General features: G+C 38.4%; 1 protein-coding gene across 2 annotated transcripts in view; it reads right to left on the reverse strand.

Annotated features, from left to right (window-relative positions):
- CATSPERB (cation channel sperm associated auxiliary subunit beta) overlaps window positions 1-13,410 on the reverse strand; it is a 158,632-nt gene that overhangs the window by 106,004 nt on the left and 39,218 nt on the right. For both annotated transcript variants that reach the window (XM_054448695.2, XM_054448693.2), the window contains exons 8-10: window positions 7,452-7,547; window positions 7,193-7,311; window positions 5,608-5,640 (exon numbers count right to left, since the gene is read on the reverse strand). In XM_054448695.2, coding sequence (XP_054304670.1) covers window positions 5,608-5,640; window positions 7,193-7,311; window positions 7,452-7,547 — 248 coding nt within the window. The remainder of the gene's footprint in view (window positions 1-5,607; window positions 5,641-7,192; window positions 7,312-7,451; window positions 7,548-13,410) is intronic.

The following is a 13,410-nucleotide window of genomic DNA, read 5'->3' on the forward strand; positions in this document are numbered from 1 at the left end:
TTATCCTTAAAGAAGTGATCCATATTCCTTGCTGTTGCCACGAAACAGATTTTGGTGGATAACTAACAGATTTTATCTCATGCCAAATCCCCAATTTAGGGATCTTATACTTCCTATTCCTTTTGACTGGAAATGCTCTGTCAAAATAATTATTCCAAGTTACTCAAGTTTCTGCTTAAATTTCATCTCTTTGAAAAGGTCTGCTTTAATCACCCTGTTTAAAACAGAATATTATCTTCCCCTCACTCTTTCTCTTACGGTGCTTTAATTTCAACGAGCACTTATTACTATCTAAAATCACATTATATTATGTATTTGTTTGTGTGTTTTTTAATGATCTAGCCCCCTCAGTAGAATGTTAAGCTACATGAAAGTAGGGACTTTGTCTTGTTCACTATGGAATCATCCTTGTCTGAATAAGCATGGAATATAGGAAGTGCTCAACAAATATTTGTTGAATGGATGAGACTTACTGAATGAATAAATCATTAAGTATTCACTCGTTCAACTACCTGTCTAAACACCCACATATATCTCATTCTGAATACCTTTGCTTCAATCATTAGTAAAAGAGGTCTTATTTAAAGATAGATCCTTATACTCTTAAAAATAATTTCACTTTTTCCTTTCCCTCCACTCCCCAATCCCAGCACCTTTCTACCTTTGGAACACTGTATTTCCCCTCTCCCTCATCACTATCAACCATTCCTGAGTTTTACTAAGATATTTTAGTTTAATAGGACTTATTATAATATCCTTGCTAATTGTAAAAACTTCCAGGGCAATTCGTGATTATTTTTTAAAATTGCATAAGTATTTATCCCTTGATCTCCCAATCAAGTTCTAGGATGTATTGTATCTATATGTCTGGACACATAAAATTTCTAGGTACAAAATTATTCATGGGAGCATTGTTTGTAATAGCAAAATATTGGGAAATTACCCAAGCATCCAACAATGGATGATAATTTAAATAAACTCTGGCTAGTTCATACAATGGAATACTTGTAGCTGTAAAAAAGAGACAAAAAACAAAAGAAAAAGAGGCTATTCTCCATTTACTAATATGGATTTTTTCCTATGATAATTATTGGTAAGTGAAGAAATTTAGCATACTTTGTATATAGTATAATAAAAGGAAGAAAAGTATACATATTCATAATTATTTGAATTTCCATTAGAAAACACTGAAAACAGATAAAATAAAAAAAGATTACCTGTAAGGGACAGGGAAAAATCAAGGTGAATATACAGAGAGGTGGGATAGAGACTTCTCAGTCTATATCTTTTTGTAACTTTTTTAGTTTTTAACTATGTGAATGTATTACCTATTTGAACATCATAACTTTTAGGTGTTGAAAATTCTCATTTCCCTTGCAACATGTCCTTTCTGGCTATAGGCTGTATGGGAGGGAGGTGGGGCCTTTGGGAGGTGATAAGGTGAATGGAATTAGTACCCTTATTTGATGTGGGGATGATTCAGTGAATCGAATTGCTCCTCTTATAAAAGAGAACCCAGGGAGATCCCTTGCCCCTCTGCCACGTGAGGACACAGTGAACAGATGGCTGTCTATGAACCAGGAAGGCAGCCCTCACCAGACGCTGAATTTGCCTGTGCCTTTATCTTGGACTGTCCAGGCTCCAGAACTGTGAGACATAAATTTCTGTTCTGTATAAGCCACCCAGTCTATGGTAATTTTGTTATAGCAGCCCACATTGGCTAAGATGTCTGTGTTCAAAAATCCTTATCTAGGCTGGGCGCGGTGACTCATGCCTGTAATCCCAGCACTCTGGGAGGCCAAGGTGGGGGGATCACTTGAGGTCAGGAGTTTGAGACCAGCCTGGCTAACATGGTGAAACCCTATCTCTACCAAAAATACAAAAATTAGCTGAGCATGGTAGCACACACCTGTAATTCCAGCTACTCAAGATACTGAAGCAGGAGAATTGCTTGAACCCAGGAGGTGGAGGTTGCACTGAGCCGAGATCGCTACTGCACTCCAGCCTGGGTGACAGAGGGAGAGTGTCTCAAAAAAAAAAAAAAAAAAAATCCTTATCTAGTACTCCATTTTGATTTATATGGATAGACAGAAAACACATGAATAAATATGAGATAAAATGAGAGAAACAGCCAAGCATTTCTTATCACTAGTCCTCTCCTCATTTTCTTCCCCTTTATTGAAATGTCTATTCTTTTTCATTTGTTTTATTAAAGTTCTTTCTTGAGTATTTTCCTTAGTTGGGATAACCAGGTCATAAACTTTCTTAATCTGAAAGATGAATAATCTCTTGTCTGGAAATAGAAATTCTGGACTTTGGTTCTTTTGTCTTAAATAGACGGTAGATGTTGATTTCACGGTCTTCAAGCTTCTACTGTTGTATAAACAAAATCTAATACCAGTGAGGTGTATTTTGCTTTTGCTCTTTCTGTTTGGATACTTGTAATATTTCCCCCTTAACCTTAAAACTGAGGAATATATTCCTTGGATATGCCTACATTTTTCAGTGCTCCCTGGAATTTAGTGGATTGTAATATATAGCCTTGGAACTTTCTTAATCTCAGTTAATGTTCTTCTATTTTTTTTATTATTGCCTGTCTTATATCTGTTCCTTTTTAAATCCGTCTGAAAACTCTTTTGCTCACCTGTTAGCCCTCTGGATCGCTCCTTAAGGCTCACTTTTTCCCTCGTGATTTCTAGCGATGTTCCTTAGATGGTTTGAGAAATTTCTTCATCTTGATTTTCCATGCCACTACTCTGCATTTAAACAGTGGCCATTCTATCCTTCAATTTATTCCATTTTTAATGGAAATTTTGGTATTCAGTCCCAGGAACTATTTTTGTGCTGCACGTGAAGCTCTTTATTGATATTGACTGTGTTCTTGCTAATACCTCAGTGCCAATGATGGTAATCACAGAGTAGGTGCTCATTGGGTATCTGTGAAATGATTTTATTTAAAAATGTTGTTCTCGTTCAATTGTTGCCTTATCCACCAGCGACTCTAGTTTTATTCTAATGATCTTTGCTCTCAGAATGCCAGGCTACCTTAAGTGTGCTTTGAAGAGAGGGCTCAGGTATGGTTTGTGGAGCACCTCGAATTTTGACAATTGGAATAATAGATGGCAAAGTGGTCTCTAGCCCTCTGGGCTGCCATTCCACCACCTTGGAAACAGAAGGGGTTCCCCTCTTTCCAGGTCTCCTTCAACCTGCCTACCTCAGGCACAGGGAGAATGCAGCTCTCCCGGTAGGCCCATCTCTAGCCTTACTCTCAGCCACACTCCCAAAACTAAGAAAACCCTTCCCTAGGATTTCGTGGAGCTCTGCCAGCCAAACTCCCTCCAGAATCCTTCCCCTTCCCAGTCCTCTACTCCCCGCTCTGTGTTGCCAAGCACTTTGTTCTCAGGTAAACCATGAGTGAGGTAACGACATGCCAGATCTCCTCAGTGAGATTCCTCAAAGCAGGCTCCCAGTGAGCCCAGCTGTCCAGTGGCCCCGGCAGCCTTTTTTGACTTAGCAGGGCAGGTAGGCTGAAGATGAAAGCTAAAGGGAGTTAAAGGTCACAGTCTCCTCCATCTATTTATGTTACTTTTTGTGTGATTCTTCTTTAGGTGTAACTTTTTAAAATATATATTATCTTTTCTTCAGTTTCCTATAATGTTCCTTTCCACTTATTGTAATTGCTGAGATATTTGGATTTATTTCTACTGTTTTACCTCGTAGTTTTTCTATTCTTTTACCTTTATCTCTTCTCTCCTTTCTTCCTTTTTGTAGAATAGATGGATTATTCTTTAATCTTGTTTTCCTTCATCTGGTGGTTTGGAAGTTTTAGGTTACATTCTTTTTGTCTTATTTTAGTTTTTTGGTAATTATCCTTCAATTCTTAACATATATGCTGAATTGCACTTTTTTCTAACAAATTCTTAACTTATTCCCCATGTTGGTTCTCCTTATAAAGATCTTAAATACTTTATTATCCACTGAAAACTACTGCCATTTCTCCTTGTTATATTGTCTAGAGTTTTGGTTCCATCCAATTATTAAACACAAAATTTATAACTTATTTTTTATTTAATTTATTTTAATTTTTATTTTGAGACAGAGTCTAGCTCGGTCACCCAGATTGGAGTGCAGTGGCACGATCTCGACTCACTGCAACCTCCGCCTCCTGGGTTCAAGCAATTCTTATGCCTCAGCCTCCCAAGTAGCTGGGATCACAGGCATGTACCAACACATCTGGCCAATTTTTGTATTTTCTGTAGAAACGGGATTTCGTCATATTGGCCAGGCTAGTCTATAACTCCTGACCTCAGGTGATCCACCCGCCTCAGCCTCCCAAAGTGCTGGGATTACAGGCGTGGGCTACCGCGCCTGGCCATAACTTATTTTTTATAACAATTCCATTCTTTGAACACATATTTACTAAGTGCATACCTTGTGTCAGGTGCCATTCTAGACACTGGGATCTAGTAGCAAACAGCATAGACAGGGCTCCTGCTCTCCCAGGTCTTAGAACTTATATTCCAGTTTTCCTCATTGCTTCTGGCATCCTACTCCTTCATGGGAATTTCTGGATGGTAAACCCTCCAAATGTCTTTAGGTGTGAACGTTCTCTTTTCGCTGTTGTTCTTGAGTTACATAGTTTAGCTAGGTATGGAATTCTATTTTGACAGTTATTTCCCTCTATTCTTTATAATGCAAATCATTTATGCCCATCTGGCTCTCTCAGTTATCTGCTCTGCTTGTCCTCTGATTAGTATGACAATTAGTCAGTTCTATTTGCTTCCTGAGAAATAAATGCTCCTTTCTCATAGACAGTGTGAATGTGGGTGTATGTGCACATGCACATGTGCACACAGACTGGAGCCTGCACAATCCAAGATAAAGGTGCAGGCAGATTCAGTGCCTGGTGAGGGCCGCCTTTCTGGTCCATAGCCATCTGCTTACTCTATGAGGACAGAATAAGGAGGGCATATGGCAAATGGCTAGGAACACTCATGATTTCATTTGTGGTTTTCCAACAGAAGCATGCTTATATGCTGATGGGAATGACCTAGTTCATTAATCACAAAACTTGACTTTTTAACATATAGGGGAGATAACTGATGGAACAAAATCCCCCAAAAGGCCAGAAGCAGACCAGTGACTAGATTATATGACATTTTTGTGTAAGTTAGAAAAGGTACCCCTTTCTCGAAGTAGGACAGACTTACACCAGGGTAGATGGATTGAGGAGTAAAGTGTTAGCCAGACCCCAGCACCTTACTCTCTTCAGTCAAGTGCCCTTGTGCAGAATCTGAACTGAACAACCATAGCTAGCCTGGACATAGCATAGGAGATGGGGTGGGGGTGGCCTCTGAAACAGGGAGGAACACTTCTTCCTTTGAAGCAGAAGAGGTGAGCACTGCTTAATGCTTGCTACAAATATATGTATAAATAATATATGCTACAAATTCATATATATATATATAAATATATATTTTGTTTAAACTATAAGTAATATAGTAACTGGAATAACTTATATTGTGAATTACTGTCTTGCATCTCATCTCAAGTCACCAAGTAAACACATATCTTCTAACCAGCCCTGGGAAATATAAAGCTTCTTACCCTTTCAAAACCACAAAAGTCTGCCCTGGAAAACTAGAAGAAAAGAAGAAACTTTAATTTTTGCTTGCATATCAGAAGGCCTAACAAAACATAGCAATTTAAATTATACTAAAGGAAATAAACCATATAAATTCCTTGAAACAAAATTATAACAAAATTTTATGTTTTTTCTATCCTAGCAGTTATGATAGCCAAACACTAAAAGCAGACTCTGATATAGTTTATACAATATCCAGGGAATTTCCCCATCAGTCTTTGCCTCATTTCATTATTTTATTAATTTACTTATACCTTAGTGTGATTCCAGAAAGGATTTGAGAAGAAAACCATGCCTTTTAATGATTTAAATGGAGGAATTAAGAAGTGTGCAGGCGGGCCCGGCGCAGTGGCTCACACCTGTAATCCTAGCACTTTGGGAGGCTGAGGCAGGCGGATCACGAGGTCAGGAGTTTGAAACCAGCCTGGCCAACATGGTGAAACTCCATTTCTCCCAAAAATATAAAAATTAACTGGGCGTGGTGGCGCAGGCCTGTAATCCCAGCTACTCGGGAGGCGGAGGCAGGAGAATTGTTTGAACCTAGGAGGCGGAGATTGCAGGGAGCTGAGATCACGCACGCCACTGCATTCCAGCCTGATGACACAGCGAGACTCAGTCTCAAAAAAAAAGAAGTGTGCTGGCATATGCAAGTCTGCCACCCATTGGGTTTAGGAAGGCACACCCTCAACCTATTATTTTCTGCTTTGCCACTCTGTTCCTTCTGCCCAGCCCAGAGCAGTCCAGAGATCAGGACTTACAATACACAATCCCTGTCTACTTCTCTGCACTTTGAATTTAAGCCATTGTAGCGTTCCTGGTTTCAACTCTCTGTTTTAGCAATTATATAATAAGCATGTAAAAAAAACCCCAGATCCCCTAGTCATCTGAGCAACAAATGGTACTTTCTCAGAGATGGTGAGGAAGGTTCAGGTATACGTGAATATTCTTATACTTGAAGAAAGATAATAATTACCATGTATAAGAAATACCTGCGTCTCAATCAATACCATTTCCCCTTCTTTACTTCCCTCTATCTTTTCTCCTACTGATCCCAAGTCTTTATTGCTTGTCTCATCTCTGTTGTGGTAATTTTTGAGAGGTACTTGTTAACATGTTTAAGAATTTTATGGTAAGCATATTAACAATCTTCACCTAAACACATATTTCCCTTCACTCAATCCCAATACTTACTTTTCACTTATGTTACTTTGTAATACTATATGTGGCTTTATAAATTACCTTAAAGCATTTGGGTAACATATATAGCTATAAATAAATGGATCAATCAATAGGTAGGTAGACAGATCTTTTCTGCATGTATATATTTAAAACTTACTATAAATTTGTACAGCAATACAACTAGCACCATTTCCAAATTATATATTCAATACTACGAGGTAAAGGAAAAAGTTGCTGTATTATGCCTTTATGTTTTTCGAAAGAAAGAAGCATTTCAAGATACACCACACATAAGTCAAGTATTAAATATTTTTTTGTGTCACAGAAGATATTTAAGATTAGCTATTAGTTACAAAGCAATTTACATACCGATAAGATGTAGTGTGATGGATAACGAAGATCTTCACTTACAAAAAGGCCCAAAGAGGTGAGGATAACTAAAAAATGATTCGTTAAAACCATATCCACCAATGAAAGGTCTTCATGTTCTAAACGAAGAAATCATACCATGGATTAAAAAGTAAGAAAAAAAGTGAGTTCCTTAGTGAAGCAAAGATATTTTATAGATATTAATCAAATATTGATGTAAGTAAAATGCTCAAGATGAAGGCAATGTTAGAGGAGTTACCTTCTTGAAGTTGGGAATAGATAGTCTGTGTCATGTTAAACCATGTGGTATCATAATCATGCCAGAATCCACCAAAGTTTACGCCTATGTAAACACCTACCATGAAACAAAAGGAAAATTAAAGCCAGGCAACTTTACAAGGTGAGTCACCTTCAGGGGCAAGAGCCCAGAGTCCGTTCCAACTCCCTCTCAGCACTTTGACTCTCACTTCCCCAAGCATTGGAAAGATGAAGTAACTTCAAGTTACACCACATAATATTAGCCAATCATCTGATTGACTCCTAGAATGATTACTGCTGGGAATAATATGCCCTTAAAATCAACCCTCTTAAGGTATTGGTTCATTCTCTTAAAATATCTTCCAAATTGTACTGTATCTTTTTTTACATAGAAGGGCATCAGAATATGCCAAATATGCCACTTTAGTTTAAGGATTTTTTTTTGACCTGAAGGCAATTGAGAATCAACAAATGCAGTCTCTGCCCTCCCTTTATCTGCTTAAAAGCAAAGCGTAAATTGCTCCTTGTACCAGAAAAAAAAAGAGCATTTTTATCACTGGAGATAGGGAGCCCTTATCTGCCATTAGTTCCCCTATATATTTTCTAGTCACAACTTCCTTACAGCTAATTGTTCCTTGATTCCTAAATCCACTTCCTTTGTGAAAATGCTATATAATTTCCTGATTTAACCACTTGATCTTCACTTCTTTTTTGTGAACTGCCATGCACATAAATAATAAAAAAAAATTGTGTGCCTTTTATCCTGTTAATCTGTTATTTGGGCTGGGCATGGTGGCTCACGCCTATAATCCCAGCACTTTGAGAGGCCAAGGCAGGAGGATCACTTGAGCCCAGGAGTTTGAGACCAGCCTGGGCAACATGGTATAACCCTGTCTCTACAAAAAATACAAAATTAGCCGGGCATGGTGGTGCATGCCTGTAGTCCCAGCTACTCAGAAGGCTGAGGTGAGAGGATCGCTTGAGCTTGGGAGGTCAAGGCTGTAGTGAGCTATGATCATGCGACTCCAGGCTGGGAGACAAAGAGAGAACCTATCTCAAAAAAAAAAAAAAAAAAGAAATCTGTTGTGTCGATTTAATTCATAGAGCCCTATTCACTAAGCATAAGAGAACAGAGGAAAATTTTTCCTCCCTAACAGTACCCTTCTAAGCATAAAGATGCTCCTATTTCAGGAGTACAATTTTAGTTAATAATAATTTTTTAAAACTCCAAAGAAGAAAATTAAAATGTAAACTCCAAGACAGGAGAAACTATGATTTGCTTTTTTATTTGTGATTTTAAAAACAGAAAAAACTTTTGCTAAAGTTTCATTAAAACCTTGTAAATGAAGAAGATTGAACACATCACAAATCCTAAAGTACTTTGTTCCCCAACCCCACCTTTTCTTGGTCATAGGTAGGAATGTCTAGAGTCTTTTGTGTTTTAAATGTGAGGTGCTGATCTGAGGTTTTGTCAAAGGGCATAACTACCGGGCTGGGGAGGAGGGGAGGCTAAGGAACCTTGGCAATCTAACACATATACTTTATTTCCAAAAGAAGACATTTGTAGAACGAGGCATATTTTGAAGGGTGAGTTTTAACTCCCAGCTCTTTTCTGTTTAAGGAAAGCTGTAGAAGGAAGTGTTATTGATTATTGTATACTTTTTCCAGGAAGAGGAAAACTAAAGACAAACTTTGCCTTTCTGAGAATTAAGTCTAGTTTTACAGATAATGGTGGGAATTTTTTTTTTTCTTTTTTTTGACAGAGTCTCACTCCGTCACCCAGGCTGGGGTGCAGTGGCGCAATCTCCACTCACTGCAACCTTCGCCTCCCAGGTTCAAGCAATTCTCGTGCCTCATCCTCCTGAGTAGCTGGGATTACAGGTGTGCACCACCATGTCTGGCTAAATTTTAGTATTTTTGGTAGGGACAGGGTTTCGCCATGTTGGCTAGGCCGGTCTCGAACTCCTGATCTCAAGTGATTTGCCCACCTCAGCCTCCCAAAGTGCTGAAATTACAGGTGTGAGCTACCACCCAGCCTAACGGTGGGATATTTTAAGTGGGAATAATTATAGATGTTCAGCATGCTATCACATGACCAGATTCTTGCAAAAAAGCACTATTTAATGAAGACATAATAAAATAAACACTTTACGCTGGTTAATATTTACAGAGTAAAATTAAGTTATGGGCTACTCTCTGTGACAAACTATCCCAGGGCTTACAGAAGCTGATGCAGACCATTGTGAAAAGTTTAGCTTTTATTCTAATGGCAAAGGGAAGCCACAGGAGTGTTGGAAGCAGGGAAGTGATGTGATCTGGTTTATACTTGAGAACATCACTCTGGTGGGTGTATGGAGGCTGGTTTGTATTGGCACAAGAATGGAAATAGACAGACCACTTAAGAGGCTGTTAATTAGTCTAATAAAAAAATGTTGACTTGACCTAAGATTTTAGCAGAGAAGTGAGGTGGTCACATTGGGGATGGACCCTGGAGACAGCACAATCGGGGAATGTTGTGAGGGTAAGAGCAGTCAAGAATGTGTCCTAGATTTCAGTTCTGACCAATTTAATACTAATTGGGATGAGAAATACTGGAGAGAAACAGATTTTTTGAGGGAGATGAATCAAGAGTTCTGGATTAGACTTGCTGTATTTGAGATGCTTATTAGCCATCAAGAAGAAATACATAATAGACAACTGAAGAGAGGAGTAGTATTGTTTCAAAGGAGTGGTCAGCAGCAGCAATATAGATTTGGGAATCATCAGCCTGAAGATGGCATTACTGCCATCAGACTGGATTAAGTCTTCCAGAGGGAGAATGTGGTAACTTAAGGAAGGAGAGTCAAAAACAAAGCCCTAGGTTTGCATTTAGGGGTCACACCAAAAAGGAGCCCTCCTAGAAAACTAAAGAGTGACCAATGAGAAAATATAAAGAACTTGAAAGTGGTTATCAAGAAAGCCAAAAGAAGAAAGTGTTTTGAGCAGAGACTGGTCGACTGTGTTAAATGCTGCTGGAAAGGAAAGTAGAATGGGCATAAAAGACTGGCTGTTGGAATTGGCAATATGAAAATTGTGAGTGGCCTTGAGAAGAAATGTTTTAGTACAGTGATGGAAACCAGAGTCTGATTTGTAGTGGAAAGAAGATAAAATGGGAAGTGGAAAAACAGCATCATCTACATTAAATTCTGGCCTTAAATTTTTTTTTTGAAGGGGAACAGAGAAGTGGAGATGGAAGTAAAGTGAGATAAACGAAGGTTTTGTTTAAGATGGGGGATATCAGGGTATGTCTCTATCCTAATGGATACAATCCAGTGAGGAGGAAGAGTATGATGATGTTGGAGAGAAAGATGAGAATTGCACAACAGATGCAAGAGCAAGGTTGTTCAGATGGCTGCAAGGAATGGGATCCAGAACACAAGGGCTGAGGGGTAGCCTTTGATTGCAGCAGAGACATTTCTTACAGTGCAACAGGCAGAAAAGGCAAAGCATACAAATGCAGGTATGATGGCAGATTTCCAGTTGCAACAATGGGGTTTCTATAATCAATCTTTATTTTCTCTGAAGTATTATATAAAGGCACAGCCAAGAGTAAGAGGGGAAGAGTATTTGAGGAGTGGAAAGAAGTGTGATAAATTTTGCAGAGTGGGAAAATAAATATACAAGGGAAGAGTGATAGGATTTATAGGCAGTAGTCTTTACAGGGAGTACTGAGTGCCCACTTAAGATTTATGATCATGAATTTAGAGTGAGACTGGTCAGTGAAATGTCAAAATGAGACTAGCATGCAATTTTTCCCTAGCAATATTCTGCTTTTGCAGGGCAGGAGCAGAGATGGTTTTAGAGTTGGGGTTGGGCAGGCAAGGAAGAAAAAGAAGAGCAAGAGAGTTACAAAAGTATTTTAAAAGATGGGCTCTGAGAATTATGGTGAGAACAGAGGAAAATAAGGATGTTGGGTAGTGAAAAAAAGTGATAGTGACAATGGATTAAGATCTCAATGAGATCAAAGAAATGTTGGAGTATGAGTACTAGAACAGACTGACAGAATAAGAGGCAGTGGACAGAGTGTACGATGCAGGTACTACGGATTTCAGAGATAATGACATTAGAGATGACAAGGTCAAGAGTTTAATCACTTACATCTTTACTCCATCTTGAGTTAACTTTTGTATACGGAGAAAGGCAAGGATCCGGTTTCATTTTTCTTTTGCGTATGGCTAGCCAGCTACCCCAGCACCATTTATTGAATAGGGTCTTTTCCCTAATGCTTATTTTTGTTAACTTTGTTGAAGATCAGATGGTAGTAGGGGTGTGGCTTTATTTCTGGATCCTCTATTCTGTTCCATTGGTCTATGTGTCTGGTTTTGTACCAGTGCCATGCTCTTTTGGTTACTGCAGTCTTGTAGTATAGTTTGAAGTTGGGTAATATGATACCTCAGGCTTTGTTCTTTTTGCTTAGGATTGCTTTGGTTATTTGGGCTCTTTTTTGTTCCATATGAATTTTAGAATAGTTTTTTCTAATTCTGTGAAAAATAACATTGGCAGCTTGATAGGAATAGTATTGAATCTGTAGATTGCTTGGGCAGTAAGGCCATTTTGATGGTAATGATTCTTCCAATCCATGAGCATGGAGTGTTTTTCCATTTGTTTGTATCATCTATGATTTATTTTAGCAGTGTTTTGTACTCCTCCTTGTAGAGATCTTTCACCTCCTTGGTTAGATGTATTCCTAGGGGTGTGTGTGTGTGTGTGTGTGTGTGTGTGGTGGGGGTTATTGTAAATGGGATTGTGCTCTTGATTTGGCTCTCAGCTTGAATGATTTTGGTGTATAGGAATGCTACTGATTTTTCTACATTGATTTTTGTATCTTGAAACTTTATTGAAATTGTTTACCAGTTCTGGAAGCTTTTTGGTAGAGTCTTTAGGAGTTTCTAGGTATAAAATCATATTGTCAGCGAAGACAGAGAGTTTGACTTCTTCTATTGGATGCCTTCTTCTCCTATTTGGATGCATTTTATTTCTTCCTGTTGCCTGATTGCTCTGGCTAGGACTTCCAGTACTGTGTTGAATAGAAGAGGTGAGAGTGAGCATCCTTGTCTTGTTCTGGTTCTCAAGGTGAATGCTTCCAGCTTTGGCCCGTTCCGTATAATGTTATCTGTGTGTTTGTCATAGATGTCTCCTATTATTTTGAGGTATGTTCCTTCAATGTCTTGTTGGTTGAGAGTTTTTAACATGAAGGGATGTTAGGTTTTATCAAGGGTTTTTTCCACATCTATTGAGATCATTATATAGCTTTCGTTTTTAGTTCTATTTATATGGTAAATCACATTTTTATGTTATTTAAAAAATGTCAATAGCTTTTGGGGTACAAGTAGTTTTTTGTTACATGGATGAATTATGTAGCTGTGAATTCTGAGATTTTAGTGCAGCCATCACCCAAGTAGTGTACATTGTACCTAATGTGTGGTTTTTTACCCCTAGTTCTCTCCCAACCTCTCCCTTCTGAGTCTCCAAAGTCCATTACATCACTCTGTATGCATTTGCTTGCTCATAGCTTAACTCCCACTTATAAGTGAGAACATATGGTTTTTGGTTTTCCACTCCTGTGTTACTTCACTTAGAATAATGGCCTCCAGCTCCATCTAAGTTGCTGCAAAAGACATTGTTTCATTCCTTTTTATGGCTTAGTAGTATTCCATGATGTATGTATGCCACACTTTATCTGTTCATTAGTTGATGGGCACTTAGGTTTGTTCCACATCTTTGCAATTGTGAATTGTGCTGCTATAAACATATGTGTGCAAGTGTCTTTTTCATATAATGACTTCTTTTCCTTTGGGTAGATACCCAGAAGTGGGATTGCTGGATCAAATGGTAGATCTACTTGTAGTTCTTTAAGGAATCTCCACACTGTTTTTCATAGAGGTTGTACTAATTTACATTCCGACCAGCAGTGTATAAGC

Source organism: Pongo pygmaeus, chromosome 15 (assembly GCF_028885625.2).
Source record: "Pongo pygmaeus isolate AG05252 chromosome 15, NHGRI_mPonPyg2-v2.0_pri, whole genome shotgun sequence".
NCBI classification, from domain to species: domain Eukaryota; kingdom Metazoa; phylum Chordata; class Mammalia; order Primates; family Hominidae; genus Pongo; species Pongo pygmaeus.